Source organism: Chelonoidis abingdonii, chromosome 14, assembly GCF_003597395.2.
Source record: "Chelonoidis abingdonii isolate Lonesome George chromosome 14, CheloAbing_2.0, whole genome shotgun sequence".
NCBI lineage: Eukaryota > Metazoa > Chordata > Testudines > Testudinidae > Chelonoidis > Chelonoidis abingdonii.
The window spans coordinates 20,800,703-20,814,041 of NC_133782.1; the positions used below are offsets into that span (position 1 = coordinate 20,800,703).

Sequence of the window (13,339 nt, forward strand, 5' to 3'; positions counted from 1 at the left end):
CTGTTCCCCTCTCAGTAACCCCTTCCCAAGCTCCTGGGGCCTGACACCCCTCTGACCCCCCTTCATCTAACAGCCCCCTCCCCAATCTCCTGGGCCCAACACCATCCTGCCCCCCCCAACAGCACCCTCCCTAACCTCCCGGGACCCCACATCACCCTGTTCCCCTCCCAACAACCCCCTCCCCTAGCTCCTGGAGCCCAACACCACTCTGCCCCCCCTTCACCTAACATTCCCCTCCCCCAACCTTCTGGGGCCCTGTTTCCCCCTCCATCTAACAGCTCCCTTCCCAGGTCCACTGTATTTCACCCCCTCACCATGCCCTACATTTCACCGCCACTTTACATCCCCTTTCTAAATGCCACCATGTGCAACTCTAATACTTCACCTTCACCCTTGAAGGCTCTGCCATCCCCTTACACCTTGCTTCCTGAACTCCTCTGACATTCCCACCATCCCCCTTCCACCCCCAACCCAGCCCTGTACCACCTTCCCATACACCCCCACCCTCTTACACCAGTAAGTACTTTATGAATATGTAGGAAGAGAGGGAAATGGTAAGTCAGATTTTGGGCCATGCTACCTCAGCTTTCTCTTTTAAAAAACAAGGTATGAGAGAGAAACCAGCATATGAAAATACTATTCTAATTATGATTTTTATATATATTTATAACTATAGGAGTTTTTTAAAACAATCCTCCTGTTGTCCTCCCCTCCAGATTTGCCTTTTCTGCCCATCTTCTCTGGGTCTCTCCTGTGGATTCCAAATCCTTCTAGGTAAGGCCTGGCTGTATTTCTGGGTGTTATACGATGCTTATTATACTGTTGGCTGTTAATAAATAACAGATTATTGCAAAAGAGGTTAATGGGAATTAATGTTAACAAGAGTAAAAAAGAAAGAAATTTTAAATTAAAATAAAGATGGTTGTATTTTAAGGGTACCAAAAATGTTCTGTTAGTTATTCTAGTGAAACAAGCAGGGCACATGTTTTATGACAGTAATGAGGGCCTGATCCTGTAATTTGATTAATGCACTTGGACCTCTATGCCTATGAGGAGCCCTGTTGATTTCAATAAGACACCACTCCAACATAAGGGTCTGCCACAAGGATTTAATTACAGGATTCAGGCCAGTAGCTGAATCCACAACATTAAAATCAATACAAACCATGATGACAATGTTTTTCCAGCATTTAAAACTAAGCTGTGAAGGCAGGTGATGTTTCCAGGGCAAGTTTTCATCATCAGGCAATCTTTATGCAAAATAACTTCCAGGAAAACCTATTTTGCCCCTGAATACTGACTGCAACTACGAGACTTTTTAACACTGCACTTAGATACTACAGTGCCTAGATACAATATCTTTGATAAACATGGAAATAATCTGTTACTCATGTATGATAGGAGCAAACATTTTAATTTTTTTTCTGGAAGCTTCACATTAAGGCACTTAAAATCTATATCTGTTTTTGATTAATGCAATAGAATTTTAAGGAATATTCCAGACTTCATCAGATATTTAAAAGCAACAAAAGTGTTTCAAAAAGAAAAGGAGTACTTCTGGCACCTAAGAGACTAACAAATTTATTTGAGCATAAGCTTTCGTGGGCTACAGCCCACTTCATTGGACACATAGAATGGAACACATAGTGAGGAGAGATATATACAGAGAACAAGAAAAGGCGGGAGTTGCCCAACCAACTCTAAGAGGCTAATTAATTAAGATGAACTATTGTCAGCAGGCGAAAAAAAACTTTTGTAGTGATAATCAAGATAAAAGCAGCAATGAGTCTTGTGGCACCTTATAGACAAAGTGGGTATTCACCCATGAAAGCTCACGCTCCAATATGTCTGTTAGTCTATAAGGTGCCACAGGGCTCTTTGCTGCTTTTACAGATCCAGACTAACACGACTACCCCTCTGATACTTGATAATCCAGACAGTCCATTTAAGACAGTTTGACAAGAAGCCGTGAGGATACTTAACATGGGGGGAAATAGAGTCAATGTGTGTAATGGCTCAGCCATTCCCAGTCTCTATTTAAGCCTAAACTGATAGTATCTAGTTTGCAAACTAGATACTATTTCAGCAGTTTCTCATTGGAGTCTGTTTTTGAAACTTTTCTGTTGCAAAATTGCCACCTTTAAATCTGTTACTGAATAGCCAGAGAGGTTGACGTATTATCCTACTGGTTTTTGACAGTTATGATTCCTGATGTCAGATTTGTGTCTATTTATTCTTTTGTGTAGAGACTGTCCGGTTTGGCCAATGTACATGGCAGAGGGTCATTGCTGGCACATGATGGCATGTATCACATTGGTAGATGTGCAGATGAATGAGCCCCCAATGGCGTGGCTGATGTGATTAGGTCCTATGATGGTGTCACGTGAATAGATATGTGGACAGAGTTGGCATCAGGCTTCGTGGCAAGGATAGGTTTCTGGGTTAGTGTTTTTGTTCTGTGGTGTTAATATCTGGGACAGGCAGCAGTTTGATCCTGATCCTGCTATGACTCTCATGCAAGTGTAGGGCTCTGCTTGCATGGAGCTCATTGCAGGATTGGGGTTTTAAGTAGCTTTTGCTTTTAATATTTTAAGCTGCAACAAATATTGCCACAAATAAGTGGAATCCATAAAAGAACATGAGTAAGTAATGTAGGTCCAAAATGTAGGTTTTGTAACTTTTACACAACCTGACAGGAATACAAATGTATGTTACATTTGATGAAAAAATGAAAATAGTTTTCTGTTTACATTTAAAATTGCCACTGCTGTTTTTGGAAACTGGGAGATTACATCACTGTGTTCCTGAATGAGAACCTGAAAGCAAAACTGCGTGGTCCACTTTCTGTGTCTAATCAGAGGCAAATTGCCATTACACCTGGTAAAAAGAAAGACTTCTAAACATTTCAATTTTAATTAACTCAAAGTATTAGCAACACAAGTAAGGGAATTTGTTTATGCTTTTTAAACTGACAAAGTCCCTTTAAATAAGAACCTCATCTCTTTGTAACCAAACTGATAAAATCTTGGCTCATGCTCAGTCAGAAATATAGTGGGAAATGAGACTTGCCTCTAATGTGGTTTCCAACCTTTAGAGTAAATTTGCATAAATCCAGTAATGACAGACTTCCTGATCACATTTTGTCTATTCTCTCTCCTCTTTTGGAGATGTAAGTTTTCTCTCTACTGTCACAAAAAGAAATTGCATGGTAGGAAATACAGCCCTAAAAATCTTAATATTATGCTGTGAATTCATGACACAGAATTGCTTGGTTCATTTTGCACTTCTAATGTCCCCTTTCAAAATGTTTATATTTTACTCTCACTAAAACAGTGCAGGAGAAATCTTATGTACATGACACTGAGAGCGACAGGATAAAATCGGCAGAGAGAATGAGTAACTGACATTTTTACTGCTGAAATCTACTACTATCAAGTGGCATAAAAAGTCACATCTCAATGTTGTGATTTGATCAAACTTGTGAATTACGACATTTTTAGTTATATGTCAGCCCTTGTACAATGTAACATTACAGCTTTCAAAGAAACTGCACAAAAGTCAACGTGGCTCAGTCTCTGCTGTTCCAGTTCCATTGCTTAATAATAATTCACTGTTCATTAAATCTTAAAATCAAACCATAACTGAGTAAAAAAAAAAAACAAAAAAAACCCCTCAAAGTTAATTCACTTATAACTGAATCTGTGACAAAAACATCCAGGAGGAGGAACTGTGATTCCAGATCAATTTTAGTTCTAAATCCCACATTTTTCTTTTGTCATATATAAAGCACAGACTTTGTTATCTTCAGGAGGCCATGCAGAAAGCCAACAAAGACTAACTTCTAGTCAAATCCATCATAGTTCCTACTGGACTGGCCAGGGAAAGACAACTTCCAGCCAAGACTCGCCAAGCACAGTTTCTATGGTCAGATTTTTAAAAGAGCACAGGCCTGGATTTTGAAGTAGTCAGAACCTATTCCTGAGTATTTTCAAAAAACCTCACACCTAACATGCATTCAGCATGCTGAGCTCTTTTGCAAATCTGACCACTTGCTTTGGTGCCTAAATGGGAGCTGAGCATTTCACAAAATCTGGCCTCAGTTGTGGATACTGAGCTTTTTGAAAGTCTACCCTTTACTTTCTCCCTGCCAAGACCACCTTAGTGGTCTATTACTAGCTGCTTGTCCAGAGGGTGGTGAGTCTCAGCAGTGACCAGCTCAGCTAGTGAGGCTTCCATCACCTGGTAAAACCTGGCTAGTGTATGTGTAGGCTAATAGGTCAGAGTATTAGTGAGCCATTACTAGGGAAACAATATTATCTCATATAGCCATTTCTTATAAAAAGAATCACTAGCTAACTAGGAAATTCTTAGTCCACACCAGTGCTAGAGAAATGACTCTGAGGAGTGCAGGTGACCCTGGATAATCTCCACTGAAACCCATTCTCAGGGCATCTTATGTATCCTGGGCACATTGCCACTTCTCACATTTGCTGCTCTTTGTGACCGAGAGTATAACCATAAAACTCACTGCTGTTTAGGAAAATAAATGATTTTGATTCAGGAGAAAATAGCTTTTCTATTAAAAGGGTGAAAATAATTGTCTCCCATCAGAAAGTGATAGTGTTTCTATGTGGCCCCATCCCCCAACCCACATTCCCTGAAAGCTGCCTCCTCATTTAGCTGGGGCTAAGGGAAAGAAAGGGTATTTAAAATGTATTGTTAATTACCCCCCAATTTCTGCTTTTGAAACTCACATTAGTCCTCTCTGTGGGCTTAAAATCCTGGGGGCAGACTAGGTGCACATTTCCCCATCTGTTCCTTGACATTTTCTCCAAATATGTGAGGAGAATAACTCACTGTTATCTTCTCTCAACACAGAATGGGAATGAGCAACTCTCTGAAGTCTGTGCTCTTCTGTTTCTGAGGTGACTGCTGCTTGGTTGGCTCCTTCAACCATTGTCCAGTAGCCGTGTAAGTGGAAATCTTGTGATTTATCAGGTATTCAAATTCTGTAATTCTCAGAAATGTCAGAATCACATGGTTTCGATGATCACAAGTTGAGTCAGAGTGCTGGTTACTAAGAGTTCTAGCTGAGTTTTCTATAGTGGATTGATGGGAGATTATTATTATACAAGCATTTCTAAAGTTACCACTACCATAGTCTTTGAGTGCTTCATTTTGTATGTAAAAACTGCATAAACAAAGGGAAAGTCAGTCTGTAAAAACTGAAAACGAAACTAAGAAGAGCTAAAAACTGGAAACTAATGTGTAAAAGTACTAGAAGAAGCAGTGGTTTGGCTTGCAATTCTCTGTGATATGCAGGCAGCAGAGAAACTATGTGGGCCTCCATGCCAGGATCTGGGACTTTCCCACACTCATTTGTAAGGTCTAGAAATTACATCAGAATCAAGCTATATGGAGGGCACTTAGCCAAGTTTCTGAAAATGGTGCAGCCATAAAGAGCTTCCTCTCCCTTGCACAAGCCCTTTTGAGGGAGGAAGGAAGCAGCTGGCTTCAGAGGGCAGCAACTTGTCAAGAGCTGAGCTTGCATCACTGCAGTGACATCACCCAGAACGGGGAAGGAAAGGCAAGCATCAAAACTACACAAGGAACTTCCCAGCTGGGTCACTGGGAAAAACCAAGTGTCATGGAAGAATCTGCCAGAGAGAATGAAACTTATCTTCTTATTGCCAGGAACATTCCCCCCCGCTCTCCAGTACCTTCTCACACCACAAAGAGCTGGCTATTCTTCATCCTCCTCCATCTTACATGGACCTACAATTCCTGTGTTACCTCCTACATCCCGCAAAGACCTGGGATTCTTCCCCTCCCCTGTCCCACAGAGAACCTGAAGTGTCTCCATCATCTCAGTGTTGGGCATTAACTAATGAACTAACTACTCATGGTCCACAGGAAATGAACAAATAGTGACAGGGAGGATAATTGAACTATTGAATTATTTGTAGGTAAAGCATCCAGGTTTCCTTTTGGCCTGACAGCTCAATACATTATTTAAATAAATATCACACTATTCAGGAAGAGGACAAATCAAAAACCATGGAAAAAACTAGGTCACTCACCTGACTAGAGAAAAACAAATTCTAACTTAACTGGAGAATTTCCCATTTAGAGTAAATCAACGTGTGCAGTAACCTTCCCTAGGAAAACCCAGTATTCCATACTGCTTGGTACACTCTCTCTCACGAGGCTCCTTGTATTTAAATCCTTGTTGAAGACCCATTTCTGCTGCGATGCCCATGGGGAATCTAATGGACAAATACTATCTAGTCCAAGGTGCAGTCAAGCAGTAACTAGACCTACGTATATGTTGCACCCCTGTCTGTTCTTTTGTCATACTTTAGAGTGAAAGGTACTTGAGCAGGAATTGTGACTTATTTCTGTGTAGAAAGTTCTTATTGGTAGTGCCTACTGGTACTGCCCATATCTTGGGCACTACCAGCAATAAATAATAATAATGAAAAGCCAGGAAGCTTCAAGTAACTGCTATATATCTCCATTTAACATTTCTTAACGGTCATATTTATCCAAACATTGAGGATACCGAGGGTATGGGAGGAAGCTGCCAGGTCCCCTCAATCATCATATCGAGGGCAGCGACTACCCATGTCTGATCACAGTGTCCAAATGAATTTTTGGAATTTGGAAGATGATCAAAAAAAGCTTCAAGAATCAAACCCCAGAATGGAGAGGGTTAGACTAGGATCTTAACGATAATGGGAACAATATTCTAAACCAAAATATAGCATTTACCTTCTCACATGGATTGGCTCAACATGATTAACTGGTGGAGGGGATGGCATCAGTACGGAGCATGATGGAATACTATGTCATCCAAGACAGCTCTGAGTATTGTAGATCACAAATCCAGCACAAAATCAAGATTTGACATTAAAATGTGTGCAGTACCCCTCCTCAGTTTGGTTATGTTGGGCCATTCAGATCAGCATGGAATTCTACATCTATAGTCCTTCAAGATATCTAAATCATTATGTGATATACAGGGCCGGCGCTAGGATTTCTGACGCCGTAGGCGCCGGGACATTTCGCCGCCCCCCGCACGGGTCTCGCGGCTCTCGCGGCAGGTCCACCGGAGCCGCGGCTCCCTGACCCCGGCGGGGAGGGGGGCGCCCCGGGCCGCGAGCCGCGGCTCCTGACCCGGGGCACCCGACCGCCGACGCGCTTGCCCGCGGCTCCCTGACCCGAGGATCGCCCTGGGTTGCCGGACCGCGCAGCAGCTCCCTGACCCAGGGGACCGCCCTGGTTGCCGGGCCGCTGCAGCGGCTTCTGACCCGGGCGCCCCTAAGCTGCCGGGCTGCCGCGGCTGCGCACTGACCCCGGGGGTGCCCTAAGCTGCCGGGCTGCAGGCAGCTGCTGCCGCCGGCAGCTCAGACTACGCAGCGGCCGCTGCAACCATTTAAAAAATTTTGGGGGGGCGCCGCTTTTTGGCGTCCCCAAATCTTGGCGCCCTAGGCAACCGCCTAGTTCGCCTAAATGGTTGCACCGGCCCTGGTGATATAGATATATATGTACACATGCACAGTATTTGCCAGTCACCTTTAAGGAGAACCTGCTTTACTAAAACCAAACTGGCAAATACATAACAAAAGATAACTACCACCTAGTGACTACATGGCAGTAGTGCACCAAGACAAATGGCTCCATAGCTCTCTGGTCAGAAATTCAGCCCCAAGTTATAAGCAAACATTTCTGGAAAACAGAATTGTTTAAAACGTCTAAAGTGAGGAAAATTCCCGCATTTCCTTGGGAAACTGTTCCACGGTCTGATACATCTCATTGACAGAAGATTTCCCTGAAATTCAGCCTCAATTTTCCCTTTCTTAATTCCATGTTGTTAATCATAGTTATAATTCAGAGTAACACATGAAACAATTTCTCTCCCTCGTTGTTTTTCCCCTCAGATCTTGCAGACAGTTATTTTGTCACCATGTCCCATCTGCCTCTCGTTAGCCCTCCAACTCTCTGATCATTTTGGGTTACGGTTCTTCAAATGACCTCCAGTTTGTCTATATCTCTGGTAACAAGGTGACCAGAACTGAATCAACAGTCCAGGTCTAGTATTCCATCAGTGAGGAGAGGGGCTGCCTTGTCCACATTGCCTTGTCCCAGAATGCCTCTGTGAATGCATACAAAAACTGCATACAAAAACTGGACTGGCCTTTTAACTTGTATTTATATCTAACTTGCTGTCCATTATCATCCTGACTTGGTACCGTACCACCTTTTGATGAAAAAATATAATGATACAAAATTAATATTGCACACATTAAATGGATTCAAAACTGGCTAAATGATAGCTTTCAAAATGTAATTGTAAATGGGGAATCATCAAGTAGCTGTGTTTCTAGTATGGTCCCACAGGGATCACTTCATGGCTATGTTCTATTTAACATTTTTATCACTGACCTAGAAGAAAACATAAAATCATCTCTGAAAAAGTTGGCAGATGACACAAAAATTGGGGGAGTGGTAAATAATGAAGAGGACAGGTTGCTGATACAGAGCAATCTGGATCACTTGCCACAAACAAAAAATGTGTGTCTTAATATGGATAAATGTAAATATATACATCTAGGAACAAAGAATGTAGGCCATACTTAGAGGATGGAAGATTCTATCTTGGGAAGCAGTGATTCTGAAAAAAGATTTGGGAATTGTGGTGGATAATCAACTGAACATGAGTTCCCTGTGGTCAAAAGGATTAACGCGATCCTTGATTGCATAAAAAGGGGACTCTTAAGTAGGCATAGAGAGGTTATTTTACCTCTGCATTTGGCGCTCGTACTACCACTGCTGGAATACTGGATCCAGTTCTGGTGCCCACAGTTCAAGAAGGATGTTGATAAACTGGAGAGGGTTCAGAAAAAAGCCTCAAGAATAATTAAAGGATTAGAAAATGTGCCCAATAGTGATAGATTCAAGGAGCTTAATCTAGTTAGTTTAACAAAGATGGTCAAGGGGTGATTTGATCACAGTCTGTAAGTACCTACATGGGGAACAAATATTTAATAATGGCTTCTTCAGTCTGGCAGGAAAAGGTTTAACAAGTTGAAGCTAGACAAAATAAGACTGAACATAAAGCATAATTTTTTATCAGTGAGAGTAATTAACCAGTGGGACAATTTACCAAGCATTGTGGTGGATTCTCCATCACTGACAATCGCTCCATCACAGTGGGCCCATCTATGAAACCGTTGGTCTACCAAGGCTGCTAACTTGTAGATCATCATTGATTTGACCCTAATCACGTTAACAGTGAGGTCTTTCCCCATTGATTCTACCCCTCGGTATCACATTCTGATCCTGTGGCACCTTCACAGGATCAAAAGTCAGGGCATCACTATGACACCCCTTGTCTCTCATGTTAGCAGCACCTGGGCTAGGCAGGTGAGGTCAGAAGACCATCATTGTCCTGCAGAGTATCAAAGTGAGCCCAGGCCTGACAGGCAGCCGGGGTCAGAGGTCACACCACCGTGTCCAGCGAAGCTGCACTGGAGCCAAAGTTCACAAGGTCACGCCTCATTTTCTGCACAGCCCTGACGAGGTCAGAGGTCACCGGTCTCCTGACCCCTTGAGAGGGCGCCGAGCGCTGTACGTTGTTGCCCATGCGCAGGGGGTGCTTGGTCGGAGAGGCCTCTCTAGGCCCGAGTGTCGTCTCCGTGGTATTTCCGGAAATCCGGTCCCGGTGATGCTGCTCTAGGCATCTGGCGCCATGTCTATGGTAACTGGCTGAGATGTTGGTGCCGCTGTAGGCGAGCGTTGCGGGCTCTGTGGTCCGCGCTGTTTAGTCGCGCCGGGCCTAGCTGTGAGGTGGCCGTTCCTGTCTCGTCCCGGGTGAGCCGGAGCCCCGCGCGGGGCTGAGGCGGGGGTCTTTGTCCGGGTGGGGTTGGGTCGGGAATCGGAAGCTGACGGCAGCCGCTCGTGAGTGCGGTGGGAGATGGGGCGGGGGGGCGGTCGTGAGCTGAGTGAGATGCATGGGGGAGGGGAAGAGATGCTGGGGGGGAAGGAGGAGGAGAGGTTCAGGAGCTGAGGGAGATGCAGGAGGGAGGGGAGGAGATGCTGGGGGGAGGAGGGCGAGAGCGAGGGTTCGGGAGCTGAGGGAGATGTAGAGGGGGGGAGGGGTGGGGAGGAGATGCTCCGGGCAGGTGGAGGAGGAGGATTTAGTGAGTTGAGGGAGGTGCAGGAGGAGATGCTCCAGGTGGGGTTGTGGAGGTTGGAGGAGGGGTTTGTGAACAGCTGGTGGGAGACGGGCTGAATCCATGTAATAGTGGAGACCCCTTGGGGCTGGGCTCAGATGGGCGACCATTTAACAGGGCCCAGGGGGTGAGCTGGATGCTGTTGTTGGTATTACTCCTGCCCTTCTTTTCCAGGTGCTGAGGAAATCGTCCAGTGTCTTTCAGGGCAGACACATCTTTCCCCTGGTTGTGTGTGAGCTGCCTTGGGAATGGCAGGACAGTTCCGTAGCTATGTCTGGGACCCTGTCCTCATTCTGACGCAGATTGTCCTCATGCAGGCAGTCTATTACAGCTCCTTGGGGCTCTGGCTAGCTCTGGTTGACAGCTTGGTGCAGAACAGCCCTTCTCTTGACCAGATTTTCAGTTATGAGGTAAGATGCTTTTCCTTAGCTAGAGCATAGAGAAGGTCTCTCAAATTCAGAGAATAAAACACTGCAGTCTAACATGGTCACTGGCACACTCCAAAATGCGGAGACCTCAAACCACATTGGATCTTGAGTCGCCAGCACCACTGAGCACAGAATTAGGGTGATTCCACAGAGGAGATCTGGGTTCAGTCTAACAAAAAATTCATACATGAAAATATTTAGTTGTTGATTGTGGCTTCAGACCTAATCTTCTGGCAGTACCATTGCTAGAAAGAGGACCACAGCAATCCATACAGCATTTTTGTTTGCAGTGCGCACACTGACAGTTCTGCCACAACTCAAACCTCCCGTGCTCTAAGTGCTCCAGAAGAGTCAGTATCTCAGAGTGCAACTGAGATTCTACATTTAGTTACCACATGCAACAATCATGGGAATTCTAATAAGAGAAATCCCTGCTCTGAAACCTGAAGAGAGCTGTGTTGCAGAAGCTGGGATCTAATCTTGTCATTTTTGTTCTCCAGACTCTCTTTAGACCTACACGGCCAAACTCAGCCCTGGAGTAAGTTTACTGAAGTCAGTGCAGTTCCATCCAGGGTGAATTTCTCCCTTGTGTGTTCTGACACACAAGCTCTAAAATTCCCAGATGCCCAAGTAGAGTTACCTTGTAAATACAAACCCACAATTTAGGAAAAGCAAATGTTTTTGTTGTTGCTATTTTTGGCTTTTTTGTCATTGTTTTCTAAAATCTAGAAATATTAGTTTGTCATCTTTGTAGGAAGCAAATAGAATGGAACTGGGCCACTGGGAAGAGCCTGAGTTGAGTAGAGTCCTAGCTGAAGCAATTTATTTCAGTGTCTTTCTTCTTTATAACCCTATATAGATCTTGGGATTCTCTACCCCACCTGGAAGACTTTCCATGATTGCTTTCATCCTCAATGCACTCACCTGGTAAGTCAGCTCTCCAGTGATCAGATGTGAGATTTTTGAGTTTCTGTTTATCCATACTGGGATTGGACATCTTCTTTCTGGAATTAGCCATCATTGCCTTTAAATTAGAATTTAAAACTGTGATGTTACCATGTGCTAGCTAACACCTTGTAAAAGGCTACTGACTGTATACAAGACATACTGCCTTTAACACAGCGGGGAACCTAGGCTGTAACTCAACCAGTTTAGCACATGTTAAAGTCTACCCTGCTGCACCGTCTATGCTAGACTTTTCAAATATATTAGAACACATTAGCTAACATGCTAACAATACAGCTTGTTACCCTACTCTTGATGAGGCTCGTTCTGTGCTGATGATAGGAATGTGGACTGGGTTCAGAAATAGCCGAAGCCTTTTACTGTGCCCAAAATGTTATGTCTGAGTCTGGTGAACCTTGCAGACTCTGTGGGAAATTGTGTTTATTGCAGTGTGAAGGGAAATGATGTGAGTGCCTCTGTTGCATGTCCACAGTGTGAGCCTGAGGCTTTGTAAGTTAAATTTGTCCCAGTGAGAGAACCTATTTTTATTATTTATTTGTTCATAGCACTTGCAGCGTGCTAGGTATCCCACACTTACAAAGAATACAGAGCCACAAGTTCCCGGCTTGAAGAGCTTTCAGGCTAATGGTAGACATGATGCAGCAAGTGAAAGCTACAAACAATAGGTTGTGAAATAGAAGGATGGGCTATAGATGAAAACTGTAAAAAAACAGATCACACATTTATGCACATATTGTATCCCCAATTCCCTACATCCCAATTTACTAAAATGCTCTTCTGCGGCAAAGTGTCCCCTTAGGACCGTCATCTTCTCCATAGCCTTCCTTGCCATCCAACCACTCTCTGTTCTTTCTTCATATGTCAGTCCCAGGCACGTCATTCTGTGAAGAGTTTTCCATCTCCCTGGAACAATTGCCCTCTTTCTTCAGCACAACTTTCCTATCCCTCCTCATTGATCCTGCTCTCGAAAGCTATTCCTGTTCCCTGCCCCTTTGCCAAGCTGTCCAAGCAGACAGCTGGTCTGTGTCTGATTATGTCTTGTGTGCTAGAACTAGCCCATAGTAGCAAGGATCTTGCCCCAGGAGGTGCCAGCTAGGAGGTCATTTGAGCCTGGTGATTCTAGTGTCTCCTTGATCCTTCTTTTGTTTTAGGTGCGGATGTGTGCACTATGTTGTTGCAGAACAAACGTATCTTGTTCTTGTTGGCTGAGATCTGAGAATTCCCTCCATTTATCAGTAATGACTCCTGAATGGGACAGTTGGCAATTAGGAGGTCTAAGCGCAGGACTGGGAATGCGGAACTCCTGAGTTCTAGTCTTGACTCTGATGCTGATTCTTCTGAACCCTTAAGAAATCATTTAACTTCACTTCCTCAGTTTCTCCATCTTTTAGCTGGGGATAAAATCTGCACCTGAGGGATTTTTGTGGAAATTAATTAATATTTGTAAATGATTGTTTATCTATAAAATGCTAAAAAGGTGCAAAGTATTTAGTCTCAGCCAGTAGCCAAAGATTGCAGAGACAAGGCAGAAAGCCAGCCAGGAATTTTTAAACTAAAAGCTTATTCCTCTGCCATCACATAATTAAAATGCTACAAGCTGCTTAAGTTTTACTGCAGGAACATTGGGCAAGGTCAGAATAGTCCTGACTTGAGAACAGTTAAGGTTTATTTTTATGGATAAATAATCAGTACAGATAATTCCTGATGGCT

General features: G+C 43.8%; 2 protein-coding genes across 8 annotated transcripts in view; both read left to right on the top strand.

Annotated features, from left to right (window-relative positions):
• The first annotated feature begins 10,483 nt into the window (after positions 1-10,483).
• Positions 10,484-13,339, top strand: part of SYS1 (SYS1 golgi trafficking protein) — a 114,872-nt gene continuing 112,016 nt past the window's right edge. For all 7 annotated transcript variants that reach the window (XR_012656992.1, XR_012656993.1, XR_012656991.1 and 4 more), the window contains exons 1-2: positions 10,484-10,645; positions 11,523-11,590. Coding sequence is in view for 4 of the 7 variants with exons in the window: in XM_032767416.2 (XP_032623307.1) it covers positions 10,484-10,645; positions 11,523-11,590 (230 nt within the window). In the remaining 3 variants the exon portion in view is untranslated. The remainder of the gene's footprint in view (positions 10,646-11,522; positions 11,591-13,339) is intronic.
• DBNDD2 (dysbindin domain containing 2) overlaps positions 11,548-13,339 on the top strand; it is a 49,128-nt gene continuing 47,336 nt past the window's right edge. Inside the window, exon 1 of the mRNA XM_032767407.2 lies at positions 11,548-11,590. Coding sequence (XP_032623298.1) covers positions 11,578-11,590 — 13 coding nt within the window. The 5' untranslated portion in view covers positions 11,548-11,577. The remainder of the gene's footprint in view (positions 11,591-13,339) is intronic.